Source organism: Petromyzon marinus, chromosome 42 (assembly GCF_048934315.1).
Source record: "Petromyzon marinus isolate PM22_M1 ecotype Great Lakes invasive population chromosome 42, UKy_Petmar_22M1.pri1.0, whole genome shotgun sequence".
Lineage (NCBI taxonomy): Eukaryota > Metazoa > Chordata > Hyperoartia > Petromyzontiformes > Petromyzontidae > Petromyzon > Petromyzon marinus.
This window is the reverse complement of record NC_133708.1, coordinates 13,979,770-14,001,934: the sequence shown is the minus strand read 5'-3', so window position 1 is coordinate 14,001,934 and position 22,165 is coordinate 13,979,770. Positions and strand designations below refer to the sequence as shown.

General features: G+C 54.4%; 2 protein-coding genes across 4 annotated transcripts in view; one reads left to right on the top strand and one right to left on the bottom strand.

Annotated features, from left to right (window-relative positions):
* The window catches only part of LOC116951212 (serine/threonine-protein kinase B-raf-like), a 20,666-nt gene extending 15,834 nt beyond the window's left edge, over window positions 1–4,832 (top strand). For both annotated transcript variants that reach the window (XM_032969699.2, XM_076073611.1), the window contains exon 17: window positions 1,582–4,832. In XM_032969699.2, coding sequence (XP_032825590.1) covers window positions 1,582–1,725 — 144 coding nt within the window. In that variant the 3' untranslated portion in view covers window positions 1,726–4,832. The remainder of the gene's footprint in view (window positions 1–1,581) is intronic.
* Window positions 4,522–22,165, bottom strand: LOC116951213 (peroxisome proliferator-activated receptor delta-like). 2 transcript variants are annotated; one of them, XM_076073612.1, is made up of 8 exons: window positions 22,085–22,165; window positions 16,008–16,189; window positions 15,484–15,622; window positions 13,932–14,200; window positions 10,013–10,300; window positions 7,676–7,775; window positions 6,562–6,802; window positions 4,522–6,127 (listed from the first exon to the last, which is right to left on the bottom strand). In XM_076073612.1, exons 2-8 carry the CDS (start codon window positions 16,182–16,184, stop codon window positions 5,851–5,853), a joined length of 1,491 nt encoding a protein of 496 aa, XP_075929727.1. In that variant the 5' UTR covers window positions 16,185–16,189; window positions 22,085–22,165; the 3' UTR covers window positions 4,522–5,850. The 2 variants fall into 2 exon arrangements, with proteins under 2 accessions (XP_075929727.1, XP_032825591.1); XM_032969700.2 differs by lacking the exon at window positions 7,676–7,775.

The following is a 22,165-nucleotide window of genomic DNA, read 5'->3' as shown; positions in this document are numbered from 1 at the left end:
GGATGGATTCAATGATTCCTGTATAGAAGTGCACCATCATTGTCTTTGGCAGGTTGAATTTCTTCAGCTGCCGTAGGAAGTACATCCTCTGTTAAGCTCTCTTGGTGAGGGAGCTGATGTTCAGTTCCCACTTGAGGTCACGGGAGAGAATAGTGACCAGGAAGCGGAAGGACTCCACAGTTTTGATTGGGGAGTCGCACAGGGTGATGGGGGTGAGTGGGGCTGTATTCTTCCTGAAGTCCACAACCATCTCAACTGTCTTTAGAGCATTTAGCTCTAAGTTGTTCTGGCTACACCAGGTCACCAGTTGTCAGCTTCCCACCTATAGTCAGACTCATCCCCACCAGAGATCAGCCCAATGAGGGTGGTGTCGTCCGCAAACTTCAAGAGTTTGACGGACAGATGATTGAAGGTGCAGCTGTTGGTGTACAGGGAGAAGAGCAGTGGGGAAAGGACGCAGCCCTGAGGAGTTCCGGTGCTGATGGACCTGGAGTCAGAGACTTGTGTTCCCAGCTTAACGCACTGCTTCCTGTCAGACAGGAAGTCTGTGATCCACCTGCAGGTGGAGTCGGGCACGTTCAGCTGGAAGAGCTTGTCTTGAAGCAGGGCAGGGATGATGGTATTGAAGGCAGAGCTGAAGTCCACAAACAGAATCCTGGCGTAGGATGCTTGGGAGTCCAGATGCTGTAGGGTGAAGTGGAGGGCCATGTTAACTGCGTCGTCCACAGACCTGTTGGCTCTGTAGGCAAACTGAAGGGGGTCCAGGAGAGGGTCTGTGATGGCTTTGAGGTGTGCCAGGACCAGGCGCTCAAAAGACTTCATTACCACAGAGGTAACGGCGACCGGTCTATAATCATTTAGTCCTGTTGGCCTTAGATTTTTGGGCACAGGGATGATGGTGGAGGACTTGAGACAGGCTGGTACATGGCATGTCTCCAGGGAGGTGTTAAAGATGTTGGTGAACACCGGAGACAGCTGGTCAGCGCAGTGCCTGAGGGTGGCTGGAGAGACAGAGTCCGGCCCAGTTGCTTTGCGTGGGTTCTGCCTCTTGAAAAGTCTATTAACTTCCCCCTCCTGAAAGGATAGAGTCGACTCTGTAGTAGGGGTGGGGGATGGGGCCTCTTGGGTGGGAAGGGGTGGTTCAGGACAGTCCAGTTGTCTTTCAAATCTGCAGTAGAACTTGTTCAGGTTGTTGGCCAGGTCAGCACAGCGCACGAAGGGGAGGGTGGCCACCACCACGCCCGACTGCCTTTGCCTCCCCATTGCTGATGTTTACACGCCGCACCAAGTACGCCTTTGACGCCGAGTCGAGGCCCAGGACCGGTTCAGATAATCGTCACCGTTGCTGGCCGTGAGCGGGTATCGAACTCACCGGGTTCGTAGCGCAGCCTGCATACCACTGCGCCACCGCTCCCCACGTGTGCACGTGCGCTGTCGGCCCCTTGGCACACACGCGCTCGCCCAAGTGCGCACACACGCATGTACACAGGCGCGCCCTTGCCACAAATTGGCCGACGCCATTGTGGTCACCGACGCCGCTTCCGTGGCGATTCCCTTTTCCCGGTGCCGCCGGCGCCGCAGATCCTGGCGTCGATCGAGCTGCTGGCGCACGCACTGCCCAAGATCCACCGCAGCGCCTCGGAGCCGTCGCTGCACCGCGCCGGCCTCGACCTCGACGACCTGCGCTCCATGTTCATGCAGCCCACGCGCTTCGGCGGCAAGTGATGGCGCCCCCTCCCCCCCCCCCCCACTGCAACCGGCGAGGGGAGGGCGCTCCACTCTCCTGCTCCATCGCACTGGAAAGGAAATGGGATGGTCCTACCACCCCCCACCCCTTCTCACTCCCCCCCCCCCCCCAAACTGCATACATCGGCAAGTTATGGGTATCCCTTAGCGCACACCGGGGGGGGTGGGGGGGGTGGGGGATGGTGTCCGCCGTGAACCACGCTCGCCAGACAGGGGTGGTACCTCTCCTCCTCACTCACGAGCCGGAAGATGATGGCGTTCTGATGGTACCCGCCTCTACCGCACACCGGCGAGTGATGCTGCCCCACCGCCACCCCAACATGTGGGAGTGGTGGCTTGGACGGCACTCGTCGTACAAGAGGAGATGGACGCCATCGCTCCCAGACATGGCAGGGCACTCATGTGCTGCAACCAGCACGGGGTTGTGCACGTGTGCGAGCGTCTGAGTGTATGCGTGTGTGTGAGAGTTCGTATAGTAAGTAGATGTGGTACGAAAGAATGTGGAGCTTATTGGACTTGCCGGTGACGTACCAACTGTGTCGAGATCGGCCTCAGTGTAGGAGGAGGCTCGTGAAGGACGCTACTGGGCAGTTGGAGGTGGTCACCCCCCGACAATAAGTTGGCACAATAGGGAGCACAGGTGGTGCATCTTCCAGTCATCTCGGTCAACCTATAATACCTGGGTCTGTCTCGTGACCTGCCAGCAGCAAGCCTTCTCCACGTCACGTGATGGCTTCAAAAGTGCACTTAGCCTGGCACAAGAGCATGAGGGTGGTGAGCCTGTGGGTATGCTTGTGAAGCCGTGCGAATCTGTGAGTGAGCATGTGGGCGAGCGTGTAAAGCATGTGGTCATGTGAGTGAGCGTGTGCTCGAGGTGAGTGTGCATGCCCGTGTATGCACACGATCGCGATGGTGATCGCGCGGATCGCCGCGAGGAGTTGCTGCTTCCATGAACTTATCGCAAACCAATCGGTGAGCTCGCAGGTTCTTCGACAAGAACACGTTTCAGGTCGTGTCCTGATGAAGGCCAGTCAGCCAAACCATCGGTGTCGACCTTTCCTCGTGGGGACTAACAGAAAAAACCCATTATGGCGTTCAATCGAGCTGTTATTTCATGAACGCGTGCTTGTCTGCGTGTGAGCATGTGCCTCAATAGGTGCTCGCTAACAGCAATTGCCCCATCGGGTGTATAAGGCTGTGTGTGGGTGTGTGCACTGTCATCTTGGTGGCGGTTTTGCCTTTTGGGTAACGTTTCTCCAGCCTTGTCAGTTTACTTATGCTGCCCTGGGGTCTTACAACACTGAAGCCTTAACCCGCCCGCCTTCCCTGTCTGCCTCCACGAGCGGGCTGGTGGACGCAGTGGTGGCCACGATGTGCCTTATTCTCGGGTGAGGCTGCCGTAGTGCCTCTGTGAAACCGGCGGCAAGGCCTTGACCGTGGTGCCGGCACGGTTGCGTTAAGAACGCGAATCTACGGGGGGGAAACAATCACTAAACACGAAGGAGAAAACCCTTGCTGTGCTGTCTGTAGGGTGACGGGGCGAACTCCTGGGGTCCAATCCCCGCTAGCGACTGCGTCGCTCGTGACGGTGAGCTACGACAAGTGGCGCGCGGCTGCGATCGTAGTTGTGGCGTTCGTGGCGAGTCGATCGTAGTTTGGGTAGACAGGAGCCGCCGTGGTTGTCACGGTTATCACTCCGGAGCTTGCAATCCAGAGGTCTCCGCTTCCAATTCAGCTTTCTAGCACGGTGAACAAATCTGAGTGAACAGTGTTAATATCATTCCGGGTCTAACAACTTTAATGAGAACATCTCAATAATCACACAGTAGAGTTGACCCAAGGTCTGCTACATTTTAGCGCTAAAATCTGGACACAGCCGACAATGGCTCCTGCTGCTCCAATCTAGTCCATGTTGCTGCTCCATGCTCGTCCATGCTGCTACTTCATGCTAGTTCATGCTGCTACGTGTGGCTCCTGCTGCTCCATGCTGCTCCATGCTAGTCCATACTGCTGCTCCACACTAGTCCATACTGCTGCTCCACACTTGTCCATGCTGCTCCCCCATGCTGCTGCCCCATGCTACTCCACGCTTGTCCGTGCTGCTCCATATGCTCCTGCTGCTGTTCCACGCTTGTCAATGCTGCTCCATGTGGCTGCAGCTGCTCCATGCTGCTCTTGCTCGCCCATGCGGAGTTGGGAGCCGCTCGCATACCTTGCCGGGTCGCGCCTTTCTTTTTTTGCCACATATGGGAGCGCAGGCGCTCATGCGGCGCCCGCGCTGCGCGTCCTCACTGTGAATGGGCACCGGTTTGCGACCGGGTGGCACAGCCCTGCCTCGAGGCCTTATGGAAGAAATTAAACATATCACTGTACCCAGCGCCAGTCGCGATGTCCCTCGCAAGGCGCCCTCTTGTGTCCTGGTGCTCGTTGGAGCCTGTGGTCTGCAAGGCCCTGTGGTGTACAGGGCTGTATCCTGGCCTACAGGGCCACCTACATTGCCCTGTGGTCTATGGGGCCCTGGTCATTACCCCTTGGTCTACAGGACCATGTCCACTGCCCTGTGGTCTGCGGGGCCTTGCACTTTGGTCTGAATGGACGGGTGTTGTTGCATGCTTGCGATAAGTCCTGTGGGCCCACATGACTGTGGTGGCTGCTACCGGGTGGTTTTGCATGGCAGTGGCGTTTTGCATTTGAGATTCTGTGGCTGTGATGTGGAGGGTTTTTTTTTTAAACACATCGGATGCCATGCTCATTTTCATTAGGAAAAAAGCGATGGATAATTAAGTGCGTTTTTATTTCATACTTTTCCACGAAAAGACGTTCGAAAGCAAACGAGGTTCACGAACTGGAAGGTGGTCTGTGTAAACTTTGTACATAGCGGCATGGTGTCTGCATGCGAGTGGTGGTGGTGGTTATCCTTTTATTGGCGTCGTTGCTGCTGTGTTTATGAAGCTCGTGGCGCAGCGCCTGCATTTTACCATGAAGCGGCCGCCGAGTTCGCGGTGAAATCTTCGTTTATAGTATTCGTGGTGTGATCCTAACAGTTCCATGTATAGGGTTGGTTTAATAAAAGGGGCTTCTGTGGAGTGTCTTGCCATGGCTTAAGACCGGCGGCGGTGGGGTCGGGTACATGCCAGCATCTCAACCCTTGGCCGTGGCAGTTCCTGTGTTGGTCACCGGGCCAATGCAGCAACGTCGACCAGTGTAGGCAAAGTTCGTTCCATCGGCGGTGTTCGGAGGCCTTCATCCAGCAGTGGATTACTTGACAAAGGGCTGCTGTACTATTCGACTACTACAGATCAGGAAGAGTAAAGACAAAGAAGGACGTGTCGAGAGGATGAAAACATCATGGAGTGGAGCCAAAGGGATTACTGCCAACGCTGTCAACTCGCACGCCGGCACAGACCAAGCGGTGGTGGAACGTCTGCCAGTCATCTCTTTTGCCACGCGTCACCCGGCACACCACATTCAGTACCACTCCGACTATCGTCGGTGGCTACTACCTGGTGCCCACCAGCAACCCGGAGAGACAAAGGCCTCTGCCCACCAGCAGTAGGTGCCGCGTGTCTGTGCTTCGTCGTGTCCACGAGCCATGGGTGCTCTGCACCACGAGCATGTTAACGCACGCCGGTTGCGCTAGCTCAGGTTCCCATCGGTGTCTGACTTTATTTACGCTCGCTTACTCAGGGGAGCCTCAATGAGTCTCAACGCCCTTACAGCAGGGTCCTACCAAGTGTTTGCAGGAGAGTGCAATCTCAATTTGCAGGTAATTTTTCACCATTGGGATGTTTGGTCCAATACCATTTCCACGTTTTTGTTAGCTGTGGGAGCAAACCAGAAAACACAGAAAACCCCATGCAAACCAGGGGGAGATAATACAAACACGGCAGTGCCTGAGTCGGGAATCGAACCGAGGACAATCTTGCCCCGTAGTGCGGAGTGCCACGGCTGCCCTCATCCTGCCCTCCACTACGTATCCATGATTACTATCTTGGTACCATGTCGATGGGTATTCCAATACATTTCAATGTCTCTACATCAGGTTCACATGCCCGTGTGCATCAAGAATACATTTAAAGTCGGTGAGTATCAGCAAGTATCTCTTTACAAGTTGGTGAGTATCGGCGAGCATCTCAGTACATGTCGGTGAGAATCTCGAGCAGCAGCGGGTGCAGCTTGGCACCCGCCTGCGTGCGCCGGTAGTTCTCCACGAATTCCACGTGCTCCGTGACGAGCTGGCGCAAGTCGGCCAGCTTCTGCAGCAGCTTGGGGAAGAGGAAGGGGCAGCGGGGGTGCGCTCGGCGCAACTGCAGCGCCAGCGCCTGCAGCATGCGCATCTGAAGCCGCTCCACGGCCGCCACGTTCACCAGGCCCGGACGGTCTGCTCCCCGGTGCACGCAGTGACACACAGGCACACAACACAGTTGCACAGTGACACGGTGACACATTGCCATACATTGGCACACGGTGCCACAGACAAAGATGACCCCCCCCCCCGTATAGCCTTGACAAGACTGTAGGGGCAGGTGCCATTAGCGAGTAGCACCTATGAAGGCCGGCACGGCATGGCACACTAGGGGGTGGGTGGCCAGCACCACGCCCGGCCGCCTTTGTCTCCCCAGTGCTGATGTTTTTACACACCCTACCAGGTACTTGGTCAAGGCTGAGTTGACCTAGGGAAGGGACTACGACCAGTTAAAACAATCTCCGCTGTTACTGGTCACCAGCAGGACTAGAAAACTCGGCCCGCCGGGCTGAGATCGCAGCGCTATCACCGCTGCGCGCCCGCTCCACGTGGAGAAGTCGCGCACCCACCGTCGCAGAGGACGATGGCGGCGAGGAAGACGGCGATGTCGTCGTCGAGCAAGCCCAGCGCGTTGAAGCGCTGCGAGAACTCGAACTTGGAGTCGCTGCTGTTGAAGTTGCTGCGCACGGCGTCGTAGAAGGGTCGCGAGATATAGACGCCGCCGCCTGCCAGCAGCATGCCGTCCTCCCGCACGTGTCCCGCCATCATGGTGAACATGGCCTCGTACACGCTGTACTTGAGCAGCGTCACCTGCGCCGTCGACGACAACGACAACCACCCAACTACAGCAACCACCACAATAAGCCACAAGGTAGGGCTAACCTAAACAAACTGCACGTGGAGGCCATGAGAGGGCCGTTGTTTTGAAATTAAATAATGAGGCAGACAGAGCGCAGCACAGCAAGCTGCAGGCTGAGAGCAAGCGGTGCCTAGGGTCGCGGAGAGTTCACAGTAGCCGCAGACATAGGTAAGTCAAAAAGATCATCCCGTTACACTGCATTGCTTTAAAGTAACGTTAAAGTTCGAAATTCGACAATAGGAGTAGGCTAAACTATCGATCCTCGTGCTCGCTCCAATTGGAGACAAGGTTACGAGCTACAGCAATGAATTATTGCCCATTTGCTAATCCAATACTGAATGTTAATTCATCTTTAATAAGTTTCTGTACAACCTGACCGAAGCGTATGACAAACAGAACTTTTACTGAAGTCAAAACGAATTCCCTAACCTTAGCATAGGCGAAAAATAGTGCAGTGTTGACCCAAGGGCAATGGAAGAGGAGCAGAGGCGCCTTTGTCTAGATCGTAGCGTAAGAGAGGACAGAGCCGGCTCATTATTGCTGCCACCTGTACTCAAGGCTGAGAACCGATATATAACACTCCTCCACCGCTGCCAGACGAAATGACGAAATTAATGAGGAACCTTGAGGTGCATGGCAGTGTAGTCCGGATAAAGGCGCAGCCCTGAAGCGAGGGTGGGAGAGACCATCGGGTGTCTGTGCTAAAGCTAGCAGTTGCACGATAATGGGGCAGAGACTGAGACAGACAGCGAGAGAGTGGGGCAGGGAGTTTCAGTTAAAGGAACCATGTAATTTCATACAGCGTTAATGTTAACGCTATTCACCATGAGCTATGTCCGGCTGGCATGGTCTTGCGGACACTTGAGCGATGTTAAACCGGGGGCCAGGGAAAAAGAGTGTCTCCGAGTCGCCTTTGTCTCCCTGCTGTACATGATGAGAGTATACATATGCGTAAGAAAGCACTTTCCATGGAGCTAAAGTCAAGCGCCACGAGGGAAGACTGACACAGCAAACACAGCAGACCTCGGGTCACGTGCAGAATCATAACTGTAAGTCTGTGATGAAAATGTTAACTTAAGAAAAACTTAACCATTTCTCCGTGCGTCGGTAAAGGTCGTATGAGGGAACGTCGCCATATCCCTCAAACATACACGGGTCCTTAACCGGAAGCCAATACCCAAGTCCATAGGCCATCAGTGGCTGTGAAGGCATTGCGGCAGATCGAGTGAACACTCCGTCGTTTATAAGTATATTCGTAATATTTCCTCCTTAATATTTTGTTTTGGGCTGTACTTCTAATCGCATAAGTACCAACCGATCCATCAATACGAATGAATCCTTGACAACTTCACCACGGAGCTATGCTCACGTGGGGGGGAATAGCGTATCCAACCGGCTTCCTTATCAGGCGATCTGGTCCACAATTAATTAAACGTTAGTCCAAGATAAGGATATCAGGGGAGAGAGCACACCCCACCGCACCCCCTCACCCTAAGCCATTGCGGTAATCATATGAATCTACCCGATGGATCTGTTGAGATATTTGTGTCTTTGGGAATAATAACTGTTTTGATCACCTCTTTCGTATTAATATCGTCATATAATCTTTCCTAATAGAGTGAATTCCCGTATAATCTCTCACAATAGAGTTTTGTTGTGTTTAGATGTTTTAACGACTCTCCTTCACCAACAGCTCGCGTCACGCGGCGGAGTTAACCACAGGTGCTGTGGTCAAAGTGAAACAACCCAGTCATTGATGAGACTGTGTTGATACTGTGTTGTAATTCCAAGCCGAGAGTTGTATCTTTTAGAGTTAAGGTTTAATTAGAAATAAATGTATTAATGTAGAAGTGGTCCTGTGATTCTTTACTGAAATCTATGCATAAGATCTGGTTCTGCGATGAGATATGAACTTGGTGACCTTACACAAACACTCTAACTGAGATATGAACTCGGGGACCTTACATTAAAATACTCTAAATGAGACCTGAACTTGGGGACCTAACATACACACACTAATCCATACTCAGTAAATGTTAAAGCGAGAATGATATGAACTTGGGGACCTAACATAAACTCTAATCCATACTTGGTAAATGCTAAAGCGAGAATCATTGTATTATCCTGATCGATAATACAAAGTTAAACCACGAAGCCGAGTTGACTCTTGACACTAGCATAACTGCATACGATTAATTGCATTATCCCGATTGATAACACCACCTCGTCAACGAGGTGGGGCCTGATTATCATAAAGGCCATCATTAACATAACCACACCCACTCGTATAATTAATACGATTACCTCTCGAATTAGCAAAATTTATACGCATAATTACACATTAACATAATTTCTGATACATTATGCAAATTTCAAATTTCATTTAATTTTCATTGTTTTCATCCAATTTTCATAACACCCACATATATAACAGTGCGTTGTGTCCGGGTGTGGCATTGCACGCAACTTTGAACCTGGTGACCCGAGTTCGAGTCCTGCTCATGGCCAACAACGGTGACGATTATCTGAACAGGTCCGGGGCCTCCCCTAGGTCGACTCGGCCTCAAATGAGTACCTGGTGCGATGTGTAAACATCGTCACGAGGGAGAAAAAGGCGGCGAGGCGTGGTGCTGGCCACCTACCCCCTCACGTGCCGTTCTGGCCTTCAAAGGTGCTCGCGAACAGCACTGTTACAGGCTATACGGGGGGTCTTTGTTCTTGTGTAGGCGCGACCCCCATGCTCCCCGCACACCAGTGCCGGATGATCCTAGTAGCTACTTCACGTGTAGTAGTAGCTACTACATAGGTCTACATATGTAGCAGTAGCTACTACACGTGTAGTAGCTACGGGCACCGCACTTTTAAGGGCCCCGCGCTAAATGCTTTCAAGTCATCAATTCCGTTCAGTGATTCTGCCCTTGCTCTATTACAATAGTACTACACCGCCTTCGACTTTTATGAACGACTGGGTGATTAAGGTTATGGATTTGTCGTATTATCAGGCTGTATAGCAAACAAAAAAATACAATTACTTAACTATTCAAGTAAAAAATGTATGTGTTTTAATATTTAAGTGTTTTATTTATTTATTTAGGGGCCCCTGTTATACGTATGGGCCAGGCCGGACACTCGCTTAATCGGGCACCGCCCCCGTCCCTCACCTGGTCGTTGATGTCGATGGCGCCAAACCCCGGGATGGCTTTGGCGAACTCTGTGACCTGGCGCACCACGTCGGCTATGCGGTACTGAAACCGGTTGAAGAAGTGGACCAGCTGCACCGCGCCTGGCACCGCCGCCGCCGCACCCGACTCCTGTCCGGGCGCCGCCTGCAGTTGTTCCCGGAGCATCGCCTCCATCGAGGGGTCGCGCTCGCTCGGCGCTACCAGCTGAGTGAGTCCGATGCTTTTGCCGAACTCCGCGAAGGACCGCATGTCCCGAACGATCAACACCTGACTCGCACGCGCCACGAGCATCGAGGACACCGACAATCAGCGGCAGGCACAATGCCCGATGACACATCACCTGCTATAATCACCCAGAAATGTCTGTCCGTCCCGCGCGTGACGTCACTCCACATGAGGCTCACCTCCCCGCGTGACGTCACTCCACATGAGGCCCACCCCCCCCTCATTAATATTCATGAGCGGGTAGATTTTTACACTGACTTTTTTTTCGCAAATTCGCTTTAAGTTTGACGTTTCTTTATTGAAAGTGAATCTAATAAATAATTCTACACAGCAGCAAAGTGGATTTGGTGTCTTTATTTATTTTTTCAGCACTTGAGACAAAAGTGAAGTCTAATTTATGTTTCTACATGATGGTAAAATAGACATTTCTCGGTGATTTTCCAGATATTGTATCGATTTCCAATTAATTTCAACCCCAGCGACTGAAAGCAGAAGAGAATAAAGTATCAGAGCAGTGAATTTGAACAAATTGAAGGTCAGTTATATACAGTGCTACAGTGACATGAAGTGAGGTGTTTTATGACTTCGTTTTGTGCAAGATTCACTGCCATCAAATTTACACAAGATATGCTCTGCTTCGTCCTAGGATGGGCAAAGAAGCTAGTTTTAAATAGGGGCCCCAAATTAAAATCAACACAAATATTAAAACACATTTTTTACTTGCATAGTAAAGCAATTGTATTGTTTTCATTCGCTATACAGGCAGATAATACGACAAATCGCTAACCTTAAACACCCAGTCGTTCATAAATTCGAAGGCGGTATAGTACTATAGTAATCGAGCAAGTGCAGAATCACTGAACCGGAACTGATAGCTTGAAAGCGTTTAGCGCGGGGCCCTTGAAAGTGCGGGGCCCGTAGCTACTACACTACACACACGCCCGTAGCTACTACACACACGCCCGTAGCTACTACACACACGCCCGTAGCTACTACTACACACACGCCCGTAGCTACTACTACACACACGCCCGTAGCTACTACTACACACACGCCCGTAGCTACTACTACACACACGCCCGTAGCTACTACTACACACACGCCCGTAGCTACTACTACACACACGCCCGTAGCTACTACTACACACACGCCCGTAGCTACTACTACACACACGCCCGTAGCTACTACTACACACACGCCCGTAGCTACTACACACACGCCCGTAGCTACTACACACACGCCCGTAGCTACTACACACACGCCCGTAGCTACTACACACACGCCCGTAGCTACTACACACACGCCCGTAGCTACTACACACACGCCCGTAGCTACTACACACACGCCCGTAGCTACTACACACACGTGTAGCTACTACGTATGTAGTTACTACATACGTGGCAGCTACTACATACGTAGCTACTACTACGTATGTAGTAGCTACTTTTGTTACTGGGATAACCCGGCACTGGGCAGGCATGATCATCTCCACTGCTGGATGAAGATCACCCCAAACTAGTAGACCAACGTCAGCCCCCCCCAACCCGCCCCTCTAAATGGCACAGCTCACAACGCGCAAACGGCGCCACCGCAGTGCCCATCGTCTGACAGCACGAGGCGGGGCTGTGTTGGCAGATGCGCACACACGCACAGGTGAATATATAAACACACAGGTGAATAGATACACACACAGGTGAATATATACACACACAGGTGAATAGACGCACACACATAGGTGAATAGACGCACACACACAGGTGAATAGACACACACACGTGAATAGACACACACAGGTGAATAGACACACCCACACGTGAATAGACGCACACACAGGTGAATAGACACACACAGGTGAATAGACACACACAGGTGAATAGACACACACACAGGTGAATAGACGCACACACGTGAATAGACGCACACAGGTGAATAGACACACACAGGTGAATAGACGCACACACGCAGGTGAATAGACACACATGAATAGACACACACACATAGGTGAATAGACGCACACACAGGTGAATAGACATTCACACATGTGAATAGACACACACAGGTGAATAGACACACACACAGGTGAACAGACGCACACACGTAAATAGACACACACACGTGAATAGACGCACACACGTAAATAGACACACACACGTGAATAGACACACACACGTGAAAAGACACGCCCACGTGCACGCTCGCTCACTCGCGCAGGACACAATGACAACGATCGGGGTTGTCGGCCAGCACCGATGAGGGGCCGGCCCTGCACACGAGGGGGTGGGTGGCTGTGCGTTATGCACCGAAACATATCCCGACGAAACCCCCCCCCCCACACACACAAGCACAGACACACACCACACACACCACACACATCATACCCCACACACCACACCACACGCACCACAACACACACACCACACCACACACACCACACACACACACCACACACGCGGCATGCTGACCACTCCCGCTGCTCCTGTTAGACCACATTTTGAGCGTGCCGAGCCACGACAGGCAGAACGGGTCCTGCCGGCCCTGTCCTGAACTGCAAACCCAGCCGACATGGCTGGGTCTGGGGGGGGAGGGTGGCTGGGTCTGGGGGGGGGAGGGTGGCTGGGTCTGGGTGGGGAGGGGAGGGTGGCTGGGTCTGGGAGGGGAGGGTGGCTGGGTCTGGGGGGGGAGGGTGGCTGGGTCTGGGGGGGGAGGGTGGCTGGGTCTGGGGGGGGGAGGGTGGCTGGGTCTGGGGGGGGAGGGTGGCTGGGTCTGGGGGGGGGAGGGTGGCTGGGTCTGGGGGGGGAGGGTGGCTGGGTCTGGGGGGGGGAGGGTGGCTGGGTCTGGGGGGGGAGGGTGGCTGGGTCTGGGGGGGGAGGGTGGCTGGGTCTGGGGGGGGGAGGGTGGCTGGGTCTGGGGGGGGGAGGGTGGCTGGGTCTGGGGGGGGGGAGGGTGGCTGGGTCTGGGTGGGGAGGGTGGCTGGGTCTGGGGGGGGAGGGTGGCTGGGTCTGGGGGGGGGGGAGGGTGGCTGGGTCTGGGGGGGGGGGAGGGTGGCTGGGTCTGGGTGGGGTGGGTGGTAATGCGCAGGAGCTGCGAGACAACTCGACTGATCTTATCGAGAACAAAGAAGTCAAGTGGAGCTACCCAAATCCGTGACAAGAAGTTGTCAAATTGCGCGAGTATCTTTGCCCAACTGAGCGTGCGAGGGAATTGAGGGGGCCGGGGAGTGGAGGGCTTGAGGTTTCTTCCTTCCCGACAATTGTAACAAATACCACAGCGGCAGCAGCAGCAGCAGCACACCTGGAACATCACCTCCCCGGCACTCCAGGTGGGCCGCGACGGCACTGGTCACGAATCGCTGCACGAGGCCACGACGGCAAAAGCAAGACACCGACTCGACTCGGGGAGCAGGCGCTCAAGCGAGCGGCTCGCAACCGGAATGCCGTGGAGATCGGATCCCGGACGGGGGTCGACTCCGCGTCAGCCCTCCTTCCCCTCCTTGGCACGCGCGCGACGGCTGTCCGCAATCGACCGACCAAATTTCCCAGCTCTGCGGTCCTATATGCTGGGACGTGCAGCCAACTCCCATCGACGAACGAGCGACCGCGCGCGTGGCTGGGCAAACGCCCCTCATGGCGCGCAGAGCGCGGCATCCGCCGCCACGTCTCTCCCCGTCTCTCACCGACTCCAGGTCCCGGAGGATGTCCTCCACCTTGGCCTTGGTGAGCGGGAACGTACGGCGGTAGGCGGCCTGCACGTGGGCCGCCAGCGCCGCCAGTGCCTCCTCCCCGTCCTCGGCCGGCGACGGGGAGCTCCGCTCGCCGCCGCCGCCGCTCTCGATGCCGCTGCCATCGCCAGCACCGCCGCCGCCAGGGCCGCCACTCGCCTCCGGCGCCGTCTCGGCCAGGATGCGGTCTCGTTCGCTGGGCGGCATGCGGCCAAACCGAATCGCTGTGGGGGCGCACGGCGTTAGCCCCGGGCATCACCAACCACGGCCACTCCACCGCATCGCCCAGGAAAGCCTCACTAAGGCTCGTGACTCTGTTCCAGAAGGGTCCTGGCCAGGTTTTCGTGGTGAGGAAAGCGGGAGGGGGGCGGTGCACTGCTGTGTGTGGAATCTCAATCGAGTGATTCTGCCAAATTCGGTGCTCACCAATGCAGGCGCAAGACGGGCTTACTACTCACTTCAAATAGCGTCACGGGGAGCTTTGACGTCCACTGCGAGCAAGGTGGATTGCGCGTCACAGTATTTACCGGTTGATACCCCAGCAGTAATAACCAGGGCGGCCCACCGGATTCGAACCGCGTGTCTACGCTCGCCACAGGGAACTCTAAGTATGCTGCGTGCGGGTGGAGCTTGCGAGGGGGTTCTAATGTCAGCCGGCACGTGCTGGCAGCGGCGACATTCCTCATGGTCCGGATAATCCGGACCTCGCAGTCACACGCACACACACGCAGACGCAACACAGCCCTGGGGACACGCGGCCACGTGCACACTTTAACAGACTGTTGGGGCAAGTGCTGTTAGCCAGCACCTATGAAGGCTGGCACGGCACACGAGGGGGTGGGTGGCCAGCGCCACGCCCGGTCGTCTTTGTCTCCCCATTGGCGATGTTTACACACCGAACACTAGGTTCTCATTTGAGGCCGAGTCGACCTAGGGGAGCTCCGGGACCGGTTCAAACAACAGTCACCGGTGTTGGCCGTGAGCGGGGAATCGAACTCAGGTCGCCGAGTTCGTAGCACGGCATGCTAACCGCTACACCACCGCTATACCACCGCTCCCCACACACGAACACAGACACGAACACACACCACACACCACACAGACACGAACACACACCACACACACACGAACACACACCACACAGACACGAACACACACCACACACACCACACACCACACACACACGAACACACACCACACACACACGAACACACACCACACACCACACACACACGAACACACACCACACACACACGAACACACACCACACACACACGAACACACACCACACACACACGAACACACACCACACAGACACGAACACACACCACACAGACACGAACACACACCACACACACACGAACACACACCACACAGACACGAACACACACCACACACACACGAACACACACCACACAGACACGAACACACACCACACACACACGAACACACACCACACAGACACGAACACACACCACACAGACACGAGTGAGTGCGTGCCACCCACCGTCGCGAGACATGCCGAGCCGCAGGCACTTCTGGTAGCGGCAGTACTGGCAATTGTTGCGGCTGTTCTTGTGCACGGTGCAGGCGCGCGTGCACCGCGGGTAGACCAGCGCCAGGCGCAGCGTGCGGCGGAAGAAGCCCTGGCGAACAGGGCAATGCTTCGGGAAAACGGAGCAGCGGCAAGTGGGAGCAGCGGCAAGTGGGAGCAGCGGCAAGTGGGAGCAGCGGCAAGTGGGAGCAGCGGCAAGTGGGAGCAGCGGCAAGTGGGAGCAGCGGCAAGTGGGAGCAGCGGCAAGTGGGAGCAGCGGCAAGTGGGAGCAGCGGCAAGTGGGAGCAGCGGCAAGTGGGAGCAGCGGCAAGTGGGAGCAGCGGCAAGTGGGAGCAGCGGCAAGTGGGAGCAGCGGCAAGTGGGAGCAGCGGCAAGTGGGAGCAGCGGCAAGTGGGAGCAGCGGCAAGTGGGAGCGATCAGTGCCCACCCACCCCCGTCGGCTCGCAGGCCACGTGCCGATTCTCACTCCTTTGTACCTTGCATCCCTCGCAAGCGTGGAGGCCGTAGTGGAAGCCCGAGGCGCGGTCCCCGCACACGCGGCACTCCACGGCCTCGGCGGGGGGCACTGACGGCGATGCCGCCACGGTGGAGCCCCCCGCGGATCCCCTCGCCGGGGACCGCAGCTTCTCCCCGTGGGCCTCGGGCATCGCCATCGCCTCTGCTCGCACGACGCGAACACGGCCACGGTCACTTGGTCAGAAGTCTTGGTCAGAAGTCACGGCCACTCGGTCACGGGTCAGGGCTATGATTGGGGATTGTGGTTTGTCTTTGAATGGCGTGGTGCTGGCCACCCCCCCCTGGTATGCCGTGCTTCTCGCTAACAGCACGTGCCTCAATAGTTCTAAGGCTACACGGGGGATCTTTGTAGTGGTGTGTAATGGTATGTATCTTTGTTCCAAAGTGTGAGTGGTGGCGAGTGGTGGCGAGTGACGGTGAGCGACGGTGAGTTAAGGTGAGTGAAGGTGAGAGATGGTGAGGGATGGTGAGCGATGGTGAATGAAGGTGAGTGAAGGTGAGTGAAGGTGAGTGATGGTGAGTGGAGGTGAGTGGAGGTGAGTGGAGGTGAGTGGAGGTGAGTGATGGTGAGTGATGGTGAGTGGAGGTGAGTGATGGTGAGTGGAGGTGAGTGGAGGTGAGTGATGGTGAGTGAAGGTGAGTGATGGTGAGTGATGGTGAGTGAAGGTGAGCGATGGTGAGCGATGGTGAGTGAGTGATGTCGTTACGAACTGGCCCATGGCTCCACTCGTGAGGCTGCAGTGTGGGAGCCGTGATCACGTGGGGGGGGGGGGGGGGGGAGGACTCCTTCCCAGCAGCCCCATCATCAGGTCCATCATACACGCTGGGTGCCATCACACACACCATCACACACCACCACACCATCACATACCATCACACACCATCACACACCACCACACCATCACACACACCGTCACACACCATCACACACCATCACACACACCATCACACCATCACATACCATCACACCATCACATACAATCACACACACCATCACACACACCATCACACACCATCACACCATCACATACCATCAACAACAACAACCGCCATTCGCCACTAAGTGGCGGTGACGTCACCACGACGCTTGTGCCAGGCCATGTGCACCCTGAGGCCACGTGAAGTGTCGAACGCCCGCTGGCAGGAGGTCACGGGGCATACCCAGGTGCCACGGGTCGACTGACTGAGATGACTGGCTGATGCACCACCTGTGCCCCCTACTGTGCCAACCTGCTGTGCTTTAGCCACCCGGCGCTCCGCTCGTTGTTGTGAGCGTCGCTCCTCCGCCCTCCGTTGTTGTTGGAGGGCGACTGCCTCCAACTGCCTAGTAGCATCCTTCACGAGCCTCCTCCACAGAGGCCGATCTTGACACCGCTGGTACCAGTCATCGGCAAGTCCACTCAGCTCCACGTCCTCCTGTACCACATCACTCCATCTCTTCTCTAGCCCGTGCCGCGCCCGCTTAGCCCCCTCAATCCGGCCGAACAAAAGCTGTTTCGGCATGCGTTGGCTGGGCATGCGGGCTACATGACCCAGCCATCGCAGCCTTGCCCGCCGGAGGAGCTCACCGATGGGACCTTGCCCAGATCTTTCAAGGATTTGTGAGCTCCTCACACAATCCAGTCTGGTTAAACCCAGGATGGATCGTAGGCAGGCCAGCCTAAATGTTTCTAACCGGCGAAGATGTTCCATTAGGGGGGTCCACGTTTCGCAAGCGTAGAGAAGGGAGGGAATGACCGTGGCCGAGAAGACCTGAAGCTTAGTGCGGAGCGACAGACCAGGTAACTTCCACACAGCGTTACGCAACCGATGAAAAGATATTGCCGCTCGACTGATTCGGAGTGAGACCTCTGCTGTTAAACTGGGGCCGGTCATAAGCACACTGCCCAGGTATGGGAAACTCTCCACTCTCTCCACAACTGCCCCATCACCGATTGGGAGTTGTGGAGAGGGTGGAGTGTCCAATGGTACAAATACCCAGGCAGGTGCTCAGTTTTGGTGGGGCTGATGGTAAGGCCCAATCTCTTAGTGGCACGCTCCAGTCACAGTATCACACACATCATCACACACACCATCACACCATCACACAAGGTAAAGATCCCCCGTGCAGCATTAACAGACTGTTGGAGCAAGTGCTGTTAAAAAGCGCCTTTGAAGGCCGGCACGGCACACGAGAGGGTGGGTGGACAGCACCACGCCTGGCTGTCGTTGTCTCCCCAGTGGTGATGATTTTACGCACGGCACCAGGTACTCATTTGAGGCTGAATCGGTCTGGAAGATGCCCCAACACCATCACACACACACACACCATCACATCATACACCATCACATTAGCACACACACCCACCATCACATTATCACACACCATCACATTATCACACACACACCATCACATTATCACACACACACCATCACATTATCACACACACACCATCACATTATCATACACCATCACATTATCACACACACCATCACATTATCACACACACCATCACATTATCACACACCATCACATTATCACACACCATCACATTATCAAACACACCATCACATTATCAAACACACCATCACATTATCACACACACCATCACATTATCACACACACCATCACATTATCACACACACTATCACATTATCACACCATCACATTATCACACACCATCACATTATCACACACACCATCACACACACCATCACATTATCACACACCATTACATTATCACACACACCATCACATTATCACACACCATCACATTAGCACACACACCATCACATTATCACACACACCATCACATTATCACACAAACCATCACATTATCACACAAACCATCACATTATCACACACACCATCACATTATCACACACACCCTCACATCACACACCATCACATTATCACACACACTCTCACATTATCACACACCATCACATTATCACACACACCATCACATTATCACACACACCATCACATTATCATACACCATCACAAAATCACACACACCATCACATTTTCATACACCATCACATTATCACACACCATGACATTATCACACAAACCATCACATCACACACCATCACATTATCACACAAACCATCACATTATCACACACCATCACATTAGCACACACACACCATCACATTATCACACACACACCATCGCATGATCATACACCATCACAATATCATACACCATCACATTATCACACACACCATCACATTATCACACACCATCACACACTCCATCACACACTCCATCACACACTCAATCACATTATCACAGACCATCACATGCCATTACATGCCATCACACGCCCCATCACGCAAACATGGCTACTTCACATGGCGACCACACATGTCTAACACCTTACACACTTAACACACACATCTGGCTAACACACACATGGCTAACACCTGGATAACACACCGGATGCAACAAACTTGGCGAACACACCCGACACACACACCCCGACACACACACCTGACACACACACACACACCTGACACACACACACACCTGACACACACACCTGACACACACACACCTGACACACACCTGACACACACACACAGCTGACACACACCTGACACACACACCTGACACACACACCTGACACACACACACACCTGACACACACACACCTACACACCTGACACACCTGACACACACACCTACACACCTGACACACCTGACACACACACCTGACACACCTGACACACACACACCTGACACACACACCTACACACCTGACACACCTGACACACACACACCTGACACACACCTGACACACCTGACACACACACACCTGACACACACCTGACACACCTGACACACACACACCTGACACACACCTGACACACCTGACACACACCTGACACACCTGACACACACCTGACACACACGACACACACCTACACACCTGACACACACCTGACACACACGACACACACCTACACACCTGACACACCTGACACACACACCTACACACCTGACACACCTGACACACACACCTACACACCTGACACACCTGACACACACACACCTGACACACACCTGACACACCTGACACACACACCTGACACACCTGACACACACACACCTGACACACACCTGACACACCTGACACACACACCTGACACACACCTGACACACACGACACACACCTGACACACACGACACACACCTGACACACACGACACACACCTGACACACACGACACACACCTACACACCTGACACACGACACACACCTACACACCTGACACACACGACACACACACACCTGACACACACACACACACCTGACACACACACACACACCTGACACACACACACACACCTGACACACACACACACACCTGACACACACACACACACCTGACACACACACACACACCTGACACACACACACACACCTGACACACACACACACCTGACACACACACACACCTGACACACACACACACCTGACACACACACACACCTGACACACACACACACCTGACACACACACACACCTGACACACACACACACCTGACACACACACACACCTGACACACACACACACACCTGACACACACACACACCTGACACACACACACCTGACACACACACACCTGACACACACACACCTGACACACACACACCTGACACACACACACCTGACACACACACACCTGACACACACACACCTGACACACACACACCTGACACACACACACACCTGACACACACACACACCTGACACACACACACACCTGACACACACACACACCTGACACACACACACACCTGACACACCTGACACACACACACCTGACACACACACACCTACACACCTGACACACCTGACACACACACACACCTGACACACACACACCTGACACACACACACACCTGACACACACACACCTGACACACACACACACCTGACACACACACACCTGACACACACACACCTGACACACACACACCTGACACACACACACCTGACACACACACACACCTGACACACACACACACCTGACACACACACACACCTGACACACACACACACCTGACACACACACACACACCTGACACACCTGACACACACACACACCTGACACACACACACACCTGACACACACACACACCTGACACACACACACACCTGACACACACACACACCTGACACACACACACACCTGACACACACACACACACACCTGACACACACACACACCTGACACACACACACACCTGACACACACACACACACCTGACACACACACACCTGACACACACACACCTGACACACACACACCTGACACACACACACCTGACAAGATTTCCCGTATAGCCTTAAGAGACTGTAGGGACAAGTGTTGTTAGCGAGCACCTATGAAGGCCGGAACGGTACACGAGGGGGTGGGTGGCCAGCACCACGCCCGACCGCCTTTGTCTCCCTAGTGGCAATGTTTACACACCGCACCAGGTACTCATTTGAGGCTGAGTCGACCTAGGGGAGGCCCGGGACCGGTTCAGATAATCGTCACTGGTGTTGGCCGTGCGCGGGAATCGAACCCGGGTCGCCAGGTTCATAGCGCAGCGCGCTAACCGCTACACTACCGCTCCCCCACACCTGACACACACACACCTGACACACACACACACACCTGACACACACACACACCTGACACACACACACACCTGACACACACACCTGACACACACACCTGACACACACACACCTGACACACACACACACACCTGACACACACACACACACCTGACACACACACCTGACACACACACACACACCTGACACACACACACACCTGACACACACACACCTGACACACACACACACCTGACACACACACACACACCTGACACACACACCTGACACACACACCTGACACACACACACCTGACACACACACACCTGACACACACACACACCTGACACACACACACACACCTGACACACACACCTGACACACACACCTGACACACACACACCTGACACACACACACCTGACACACACACCTGATACACACCTGGTAGCCGCTGCTCCAGTCGTCCTTTCCTCGAGACGGGGTTTCCGCCTTCAGGTGTTCCGGCTGGGGGGCGGGGTACGG